At 36.9% G+C, this 11,335-nt stretch overlaps 1 protein-coding gene across 2 annotated transcripts in view; it reads right to left on the bottom strand.

The window, feature by feature from the left end:
- Window positions 1–2,180: 2,180 nt before the first annotated feature.
- The window catches only part of atl (atlastin GTPase), a 412,469-nt gene continuing 403,314 nt past the window's right edge, over window positions 2,181–11,335 (bottom strand). For both annotated transcript variants that reach the window (XM_067140332.2, XM_067140333.2), the window contains exons 11-12: window positions 10,126–10,192; window positions 2,181–4,435 (exon numbers count right to left, since the gene is read on the bottom strand). In XM_067140332.2, coding sequence (XP_066996433.1) covers window positions 4,313–4,435; window positions 10,126–10,192 — 190 coding nt within the window. In that variant the 3' untranslated portion in view covers window positions 2,181–4,312. The remainder of the gene's footprint in view (window positions 4,436–10,125; window positions 10,193–11,335) is intronic.

Below are 11,335 nucleotides of genomic sequence, written 5' to 3'. Positions count from 1 at the left end.
CCATAGAGAATCTCTGTTTAAAATTTTAAGACACCTTGGACTACACCCCAAATTAATAAACATGATAAAATTGACTCTCACCAATACCAAGTCAAAAGTGAAGTTTAGGGGGGAAACATCAGAGACATTTGAAATTAAAACTGGACTACGGCAGGGAGATGGGCTCTCACCACTATTATTTAACTGTGCTCTAGAAATGGTAATGAGGGAATGGTTTAGAAAATCTCCCCCCAAAATAAAGATTGGCCGAAAAATCAAAACAAATTGCCTGGGTTTTGCTGACGATTTAGCATTACTAGCAGTGGACATAAAAGAAGCAAAAACCCAGATATCAGAACTTCAAAACATTGCAAATAAAATTGGCCTCAAAATATCATTTGAAAAAACAGAAATTATGCCCCAAAAACCAACACAGCTAAAAGAAGTCACCATAAATGGTAATAAAATCAAAATAGTAACTCAGTTTAAATATCTTGGAGAAGTAATAACACATAACTTAAATGAAAAAATCTCAATCCAAGTAAGAACAAATAGATTAGCTAAAGCACAAAAATTAACATGGGATATCTACAAAAAGAAATGTCTATCAATAAATACAAAAATAAAACACTACAACACAGTTATAAAACCGGAAGCTACATATGCAGCAGAAACACTCTTTTACCTGTATCAACAAAAAATATCAGAAAGATGGACAGTGGCGGTTAATACCTAACAAAGTCGTGTACAAAGAGCTAGAACCCATTACAGATACTATGCGTAAGAGGAGACTGGGATTCTTTGGACATATCATGAGGATGCAGGACTCGAGACTTCTGAAACAACTAGTACAACACAATCTCGTCTCAAAAAATACCACAACAGGATGTAAATGGATCAGAGAAGTAAGAGAGGATCTGAAGGAAATAGGCCTTACAACAGAAGACACCAAAAATAAGATAAAATTGAATACAAAATCAAGAATACAAACCTCCGCTTTACCCTTACACAAAACAAACCAACAACACGCACATTTTCAACTGAGGAAAGGGCACGAAGATCGGAGCATCTGAAGAAGTACTGGGAGGACCGCAAAGCCCGAACAATCCCTTCAAAGAGACCTGAACGACGGACTGACTAAAGTGATCCTATGTGGTCATAAAAGAAGAAGAAGAAGAATTAGCTATGTTGATACTGCTGAACTGATATCTGTAAATGCCAAAGATACGCAGCTCATTCTGTTTAGTTGTATGATGCATTGATATTGGTAAGATATCTCTGGGTGAAGAATGCATGAGCGGGGCAGTCCTTACAAGGGAACTGTCAACAATGAAATTTGGTAGAGAGGATGAGGGGTCCATAAGAAAGCAGTGTACAAACATTCAGCTGCCATTTTGATCTGTGAGGTCCTGAAATCGATATGAAAATGTCTTAATAGAATTAGACATGTTAGCGTATAGCTCAATGTGGAAAGCCTTGGTGTCCAGCTGAAGCGACCGGGCTACCCTGAGCTTTCAGCACTAGCCAGTTGACACGTGTTCCTTTGAAGACGCAGTCATGAATCCGGCTAGTGTTCTAGAGTATGCTTTACGTTACTTCCGTGAAAAAGGTTTCTCCTCTACCCGTGAAATAACTTCGGAAGAAAAAGAGATGGGTCGATATGTGATCGTACTCATTGAAAATCATCCCATGGGTGCCAGTATCGTCTCGGAGTCATGTCTGGAGAAAAATGGTGAAAGTGAACGTGATAGTGAAAGCAGCTAAACCTCATCTGCATTATCTGAAAGAGGAGGCAGCACACCATTGCCAGGAACAAGATGTGTTACGGATCCGATTTTAAGCCCCGAGTCTGATTCCCGTCAATGCAGTGAAGAGAGACCGCAGTCACCTAGGAAATCTACTAGTTCAAGCTATTTCATATTGGGTAATAATATAAGGACATATACATTTGTAAATCTTATTTTTTGTACTCTTATGATATGGTTGTCCCTGCAGATTGTTTATCTGCTTCATTTTGGGCATGCAAGCCACCTCATTGAGGCAAGATCACATAGTTCATAGCAGAGAGGATAAAGTACTTTGGAAGGAATATTTAAAGGTTATCTTCAGAGAGGAGCTCAGGTGAAAAAGGGAATATAAGTCCTGGAATTATGTAATAGTTCCTAATTCACACAACAGTAACACATTTCAAAAATCAGAAATTACAAAAATATGGATTTATTCACCAAAACCCAATGAAAACTACAGGAATTTTAGCAGTTGCATTGGTTTTAAATTTTGTAACAAATGTAAATACTATGAGCATTTAAAAGAAATTTAAAATTTACAGGTATATATAAACTGCACGATTTTCATATACTAACTGCTCAGTAGCATGAGCTTCAACTTATGGCACTAACTTCATCTGCGAGTGTTGTATGATGTAAAATAATTTCCCAAATTCCAATTAATGGTTTATAGTACTGAACAGATTTGAGTTTTCATTAAGGAAATGATATGATTAATTCATTAGCTCGAGAGTACCAGGTAAATCAACAGTTCACATATTGAGCACACCTGTAAGAAATCTAACCTGTGTTCACTACAATGAAAATTTCCAGATAAGGATTAACATTCCACAGTTTCCCACAAAAAACATGAAATAATAGTTAATAAGTACTGCTTCAGAAGTACAGGAACAGATGTATAATAAAAAGGAAATACTAGGTGTCTGATTACCATCAATTCTAAAGCACTCATCCCAACACCCCAGGCATATTATCACCTTATAAAATGACCTGTTACTTCGGTTATTTTATAGAGAAAAAAGAAACACCACAAATCTGTGGAATGATATCATTCAACAACAATATTAACAACAATAAGAATAAAATAGATATCAAGCATAACTGAAGTTTTTGAACATAATTACAATATTTTACAACTATTTTACAATGATAATCTAGTTTTAAATTCATTCCCCAACCATCTACATACAGAAAGAGAAAACAGTCTATCTTTACCTATGCTACGCTGAAGGAAACAATATTAAAAAAATGATTTTAGACACACTATTACACTGTAATGTACTAGCATAAATACATTCATTAACTTTTTTTTTTTTACAAAACTGAGTCAATAAAAAATTACTATTTAACAACAGAGCATTAAGGAAACAATAGTAATGTTGCTACTATAAGAAATGTTTCACACAATCGTGCAGATTGCTGAACTCGTAACAAAAACAGAAACATGATTCTTAAAATAAAAATTCACGAGATTTAAGTATTTTTAAGTCTGGGACAGAACATAAATTATTTCATAACAACTGCAAATACAATTTGAATATTATCTATAAACACTGCAAGGAAAGAAAGAGTAACACAGTATCGATTTCCACCTGCATTAACAGTTACTAAGATGCACAGCATAGAATCTACCCTAAGAATTCATTCAGCACACTGCATATAGGTTTCTTCTTAAATTTAGTTAGTTCGGTATTGGTATTAAACATTTCTCTAATTATATGGAACCTGCCACATTTCCTTTCCTTCCAAACCAAAAGTCAATCACAGATTTTAATTAATAGTGTGTTACATTTCTATTCATTTCCTTGCAATGTGATATGAGATGGCATGTCTTATAAATAATATATAGCTCATATAAATACATATAAAAACACGGGACAAAAATTGACAAAAATATTCCAATTTGATATTTTGAGACCTTTTCTTCTTTCTTTTCACACTAACTCCTGAAGGATAATTGTATCATAGTTTATTCTTAATTCATTCATTCACTCAATCACATTTTGTGTAAATTTTCACAGCTGCAAAAATACGATGCCAATGAGCTTTCCTCTGCCCTCTCAGCATGTGATGCTTTTACCCTAATCATTTCTTAGTAGGCACAAACTTTCAATAAAATCCGGTACGTAATAACAAACAATGAAAGACTCCATTGAAATTTCATTAACCACTACTGGAATCAAAGTATTGTTGAAAATAGTACCAAACCCCAACTCACAAATGCCTTCTTCACCAAATCAAGTAAATGGCTAGTTAACTGTATGATACAAAAGCAATAATCTAAACAAACTTTATAACAAATTTATATTTATCAACACGTAAATCGTGACTCTTTATATAACCTATTATATTAATTAAAACTGGAAGATATAAATTCAGGCACTATACGGTTTTCCCTCATCACTGAGTTAAGTCTGGATACATATTCCTACATCTGGAATCATCAATACCAACTAAGTCCATCACTGTTATAAGCTTTTACTTTCATCATCATTCCTTTGCATGGCTGTGTAAAACAGGAATAGCATATCACAGTTCGCTAGAAATCAGGATGGCTTGAACTTCCCATTAGCTTCAGTTACATTGTGCATGGTAGCTGCTCCTGCTGCATGCATTGCTGCCTGCTGCATACTCATTTCAAGAAACTGCTGATAAGCTGGTTTCATCAGCTGTAGCAAAAGAAAAGAAGCAAGAAATTAATATAATTTAAAATTACTGTTGTTCTCCACAAATTTCAATGCCTACTCTACTTTATTATCTATCTATCAATCAATCAATCAATCAATCAATCGCCACCGTTTAGCATTTAAGGCTATCACCAAGGTGGCAGATTCCCTATTAGTTCTTTACTTGATGCTTGTTCTCTAAAGGGGCCTAACATCTAGGTCATCAGCATCTAATGGCACAAAATTAGATGAAATGTAAGAACAATTAAAAAACCATAATCCTCCAGTGACCAGAATTCAAAATGTGAGGACGAAGAATGAATGGATGGATATTAAGTTAAAACAATCAGTGGATCGACTTGCAATGCCCAACATTCCCAGAAAGTAGCGTATTACTGACCAAGAGACTGCTTCTAAAGCAGGTCATGATCATAGGATAAAGTTAATTTTGCGGCCTCTTCTTTACTTGTTTGTATCACTTTTACATTAACAAGTTACGAAGTTCACCATTGTCTTCTACTTCTTGTACCCTACTGAATTGATGATGCTTGTAGTCTAAACGGGTCCAAAATCCAGGTCATCGGCCCTCCTAATGGTACTTATCACTAGGAAAGTAGAACCATGGTATTTGTCATGTTGTGGTACTAATCAAAGGTAGCGTAGACTCGCGATATTCCACACAGTATGGTACTACTCACAGGTAAGGTAATGCGTACATGTAACACAGACCTATGGTGTTTCGCACATTGTCGCTACTTACAGGCAACGCAAACCTATGGTGTTCTTCACATAAGTGGACCACCCACAGGGATTCACACTATCCTATGGTGTTCGCAGGTACTGTAAAATGCATCCTGAGCACACACTGTCGCTGCTAATCACAAACCTATTGTGTACCCAACATAGTTTTATCATGGTTCTAATTTGATCATCCCTTGATCGCCCCCTTTTAATCGCCTCGTACAACAGGCAGGGAATACCGTGGGTGTATTCTTCGTCTGCGCCCCCCACCCACAAGGGGTTGTGTGTTTCCCTCAAGTCCGCCGGAAAGCCGGTTAGGATCCACCTATCCGCCACCTGGAAAGCGCCACGTGGGAGTATCACCTCTCCCCCTGCTACGCCAGCGTAGTAGGTTCATGGAGTTCTTTACTTAAGTCTGTTCTAAAATGATTTAATGATTATTCGGTCTTTACGTCAAACGATTTTGAAACCGATACCTATTGCAAATCATATAGCATTATTCCAAAATATCAAACAAGATTATCAAGAGCAAAATTCACTAAATATGAGACAGAATGAATGGTCAGTGAAGGTATTTTCCCAGTTTTTCAGGCTTTCTTCCCAGTTATATCCCATGTATGTCCATGCTAAATGCCAAATTATAAAGCTGAAATTTACTCACTGCAAAGTGAAAATAAAAATCCTCAGCCTTCTTCCGGTCATTCGACCGGGTCAGGAATGGCGAGGATAGGAATTGTGCTGGCTGCCGAAGCCTGTCGCACTCCTCTGGGGCAATGATTAATGACCGACAGATGAAATGTAATGATAAAGGAGTGAGTCGCTAGAATGAACGATGACAGGGAAAACAGGAGTACCCACAGAAAAACCTATCCCACCTGTGCTTTGTCCAGCACAAATCCCACATGGAGTGACCAGGATTTGAACTCATTGCAAAGTATAGGACTTAATTATCAGGAAGTGAACTTATAAACATAAATTTATTGAATATTTATTGTGCATGCCAAGTTTTGGCAGTAGTGGAACTTCAGAATGAGTGTATTGAAATTTCAAATAAGTGCTTGCAGATACATTCCAAGTCATGCAGATTACTGTATCAATGTATGTGGACTCCAACGTGAATTTTATTTTGTGATAAGGTTACCAATTATTATAACAAATTCTGGCATTTCCTTCTTATCAGTTTACATGTCCGCATGTTTCAATGCCTTTTTTTAATAACTTGTGTTTATATGTAGACCAGATGAAATAGTTCTCAATGAAAGAAGGAAAGATTACACTGCTAGAAATGAACTGTAATCATTGTATGTTAGCAAGAACATTTTTGAACAGAATTTTTATTAAATTGCCTTTCATACATTTTGCAGGCTTCACTCCCTGGTACTGAATTAGGTCATGATCTTAGGATAAAGTTAATTTTGCGGCCTCTTCTTTACTTGTTTGTATCACTTTTACATTAACAAGTTACGAAGTCCACCATTGTCTTCTAGTTCTTGTACCCTTCAGACCTGAGTCCATTAGTACTGAGGAAATTGGCTGTGCGGTTCAGAATGTGTAGCTGTTAGCTTGCATTCGGGAGATAGTGAGTTTGAACCCCACTGTCAGCTGCCCTGAAGATGGTTTTCCATGGCTTCCCATTCTCACACATCCATTTCTTGTCAGCCCGTTTGTCCCATATTCCTAGTTCTGAATGGATTTATGAGGTGCCATCTATTTCAAGATTCAAGCTGGCAGCATATGAAGAAATGGAGATTGCCCTCATCCTTTTTTTTCCCCTTTCTATTCCCCCCCCCCCCTCTCTTCCCACACTGACCTGTCATTGTGCTGTTTATCCTATTGTATATTCCTTTCGATATTCCCGTCTTTCTATATGGTGTGTCCGTAAAGTGAGGTTTCAGAGCCATTTAACTTCTAAACTAGGCATTAAACAACAATGTAACCCATACCATATTGAAAAGAATCTCATCAAGTTTACATTCACCTGTTTATGCAGCCGAGGAGGAGGAGGAACAGGTGGAGGGAGGGTGGAGGGAATGGAAATGTGTGCAACCGTTAGTGAAGGTAGGACACCACTCCACGCGCGTTTAAAATCTGTGAAGCACAGACATGCACAGATTTATTTGTGCTTCGTAGATAGCTTATTCATGTAGTTGCAAGTGTCTCGCCACTAACTGATGGCCTGCTGGAACGTGGTTGGTCCAACAGTGTACATGTTTCCATGAGCTGATGATCCCAAAGGTTAATGTTTTTATGAGATGGATTTTCATTAAACATGCAACAATACTCATGGCACACGTGACAAGAACCCTTCATAGCAGAGGCCACATCTCAACTGGCGTGGTGTCCTATCTTCACTAATCGTTGCAACATTTCTGTCCCTTTCTCCCCCCATCTGCTCCGCTGCATTAAACAGGTATATGTAAACTTTACGAGATTCTCTTCAGTGTGGTGTTAGTTGCATTGCTGTGTTAGTTATGAAGTTGAACAGTTCTGAAACTGCACCATGACTTTACAAATCCCCTGTATATGACATTCTGTCATCATCATCATCATCATCATCATCATTTCCCTTTATCCAGCTGTAGCCGGGTAGGGGCAAATATGGTTCCTCTCCACTTTCTTCGGTCTTTCCACCACTCCTCCTCCAACACTGTGTCCCAGTCCAGGTTTCTTTCTATAATACTGCATTGGATTGTATCCTTCCATCTCAGTCGTGGTCGTCCACGGCCTCTCCTTCCTTGGATTTGCATCTCAGTCGTGGTCGTCCACGGCCTCTCCTTCCTTGGATTTGCATTTCCATCACCTTTTTTGGCATTCTTTCGTCACTCATTCGCACTATGTGCCCAAACCATCTTAGTCATCTCTTCCCTATCCTATCATTCATTTTTTCCACTCCCATTTCTTTCTGGATTTTCCCATTCCATTCTGTATCTGTTATAATTGAGCAGTGTAGAAAGGGACTGGTATTGAAATCTTACAGGGTGGCCAGAGAACCTAAAATCTTAAAAACTGGGGGGGGGGAGAAATTTACAAAACCTGTATTTTAAAAAAAACATTGAATTTCCATAAAAACTGGAATTTTCTCACAAATGTATTTTTCTTAATAATTGAACATGTAAAAATCTTGTGTTTTTCTCTCTTATATGGCAATAACATTTGTATTTACAGTATTGAGCAATAAATATTAAGCATATGAAAGTTAACTATAATTCAAAGGGCTCTTTAGTTATGAAAGTTAATTACTTTTTCTTTTTTTTTTTGCTAGTTGCTTTACGTTGCACCGACAGAGATAGGTCTTATGGCGACGATGGGACAAGGAAGGGCTAGGAGTGGGAAGGAAGCGGCCGTGGCCTTAATTAAGGTATAGCCCCAGCATTTGCCTGGTGTGAAAATGGGAAACCACGGAAAACCATTTACAGGGCTGCCGATAGTGTACTTTTTCTTAAGACATAATATAATATAACTGACATAATTGAAGCAGGGAGATCAAAAGCCCACTAACTCCAATTTTTGGCAAAATTGAGGTATGGGCTGGATGGGGCTTTTTAGTGTGTTCCGCATGGATGGAAGGCACGAATACCCTAATTCCATCATTCATCTGCATACAGGAGGTGTTTTTAAAATCCACGGAAAGCAAAACACCTCTTACTCCATGGAATTAGAGAGTTCTTGCTTTCCATACTTTATTTCCAGGTAGATGGCAGCACCATCACTTAACCAGTTGAGCAGAGATTGAAAGGTTAAAATGGAATCAGATTCACGTTCCGAAAGGAAAATACGTGGAAAGAAACGAATAAATGAAGGCAAATGGAAGTGAAACAGTATTTAAAGGCTTAAAGCTAAGGGCAATTAGCAAACCTCAGATGTTTAATATGATATTGTATTACCCGAAAAGTTGAACATTAAACAATGTATCACTGCTGAGATGTGAATAGGAGTTGTCTTTTAAATAAATTTGTTAGTATTAGCATTCATAATTTTTCTAGGTGCAAAAAGCAGTGCTCTTCTAAATACCCCGATGGAGTAAAGCAACACATTATTGAAACGAGAAATTCCTCATATCACAAAGTAAAGTAATACGATATTCGACATCCCACCAAAATGAAATCCATGTGAGTAAAACTGTGAAAAGTACAATATGGAGTCGATTTAACATCCAGAGACCCAATACAACTGCATCTTTTCCCACTCAACAAAAGTACAACTCACACTTGCCACTGAAAATAGAAAAGCAAAAGGACTTGCAAAATTTAATTAATTTCACTTCGGAGGAAAGTAGAATGTATTACAAAAAACTGTTTGCTGACAGTAATAACCCTGAGTTACAGACTGAACAAGAGAATGAAAGTGAAACAGAATAACTGTAAAGAAAGTCTTTAAGTTTATTTGTGGTTTTATTTATGTATGTTGGTGTAATTTAGATTAGAGTATTTAATGGATATCAATCTCACGGTGTACCTTTGAAATTTAAAAATGTAACAATGCTGATTTTAATAGTGAACTTTCATATTCTATCATTTCATATGGTAGTTATGGTATACTGGTACATTTTCTGTCACATTTTTAATATTTCATACATGCCCGAAATCAAAAAACCCCTAACTCCACCACTATTTAATTCTAATTGTAGCATTAAATACTACAAACACTTAAGTTATGAAGCGTTTAATTGATAAAGAATATACTTTTACTTAATGTGAGCACATAAACGCATTAGATTTAAAATCAGTGAGGGAGATTATCAGTTTTTTCTCTCTCCTGTAAAATTAGGTTTACTGGAGTTAGTGCATTTTTTATTTCCCTGCTTCAATTATTGTATGTGTAGCCCGACCAAAACATAAGTTAGGGACAAAATAACTATAACATGCATTTATTATTATTATTATTATTATCATTTTCAACAAAGAAGGCAACGGAAACAAATGTCCTAATAATTCAATGTATGATATACTTACATTATCCCAGAGAAAATTTGCCAGTTCATCAATCTGCCCTCCCAATTCTCTCATTTCACCACTGTACCTGAAAAATTAAAAGCCATCATAATAAAATGTAATTTTTAATCAGCTGAGATTACTGTGAAGGTTAAAGCATTAAACATTACATGGATCTGGAAAAGTGCTCTCCAGTAGATACCAAATAATGGAGTAAGATACTATCATTTTCATGTATAATTCAGTCATTCACTTACAAGGCTTTCAGTATCAACCTTCTGCTAGCTTAAAGCTCCACAGATTACAATAATTGACCACCACAGAGTTGGAGATTTAAGACTATCTGTGCAGACGAACACTTTCTCCTTCAACATCTGGCCTCTTGAAACCAAGAAAGCGAGCAGTTTGGCGAATGATAAAAACCATACAAGTGAATGTGACTTTCGTCGGAGAACCACACATTGAGCAAGAAATCTGGATCCTCGTATACCATGGCCAAGAAATCTTGCATAATACACAATCTTGGCATACATATCTTGCTCCATCAATGATTGTCCAACCTGTATTCGGTAAGGTACTCCACCTAAGTCTTCAAACAATCACCGAAATGATGTATTGCTGATGTTCAACTTCAAGGACATTCGGCGAAGACTTTGTTTTGGTAACTCCAACTCCTGATTGAGGACACGTCCCTGATTCTCATTTTTGGACACAGTTACTGGCCTACCAAACCTTCCCTTCCATTGACACTATACACTACCAGTACGATAAAATTTCATAACAGACAGCATAACTGTATTGCTTGGCGCCGCCTCATTAAATTGTTCATGATATTGTTTGTTGTTTGCAAATGACATAGTGATACAGAAGTATAAATCAAACCAGAGGCTTTAAATGAAAATATTGAGAAATATGGTATGAAAATCAGTGTTGAGAAGAGCAAAACAGTGATGATGACAAGAGGAGAAAGAGAAGGAAAAGGAATCCTTAGTATCTGGGGACAAAACCTTGAGGTTGTTAAATACTTCAAATATTTGGGAAGAGAAATAATGCAAGATGAAAGGTTGGATAAGGAGATCAGCAAAAGGGCAAAAGCAGGGAAATACACTTTACCAGAATGTGAGGAACCTGGTATGGAACAGAGAAGTTCCTATGAATGAAGTGATAATATACATGATGTACTTTACCCCTATATTAATGTATGCATCAGAGACTTGGACTTTGATGGCAA

The sequence above is a fragment of the Anabrus simplex genome, chromosome 2, assembly GCF_040414725.1.
Source record: "Anabrus simplex isolate iqAnaSimp1 chromosome 2, ASM4041472v1, whole genome shotgun sequence".
NCBI classification, from domain to species: Eukaryota; Metazoa; Arthropoda; class Insecta; order Orthoptera; family Tettigoniidae; genus Anabrus; species Anabrus simplex.
Note: the sequence above shows the minus strand (reverse complement) of the source record. Positions and strands in the feature narration are given on the sequence as shown.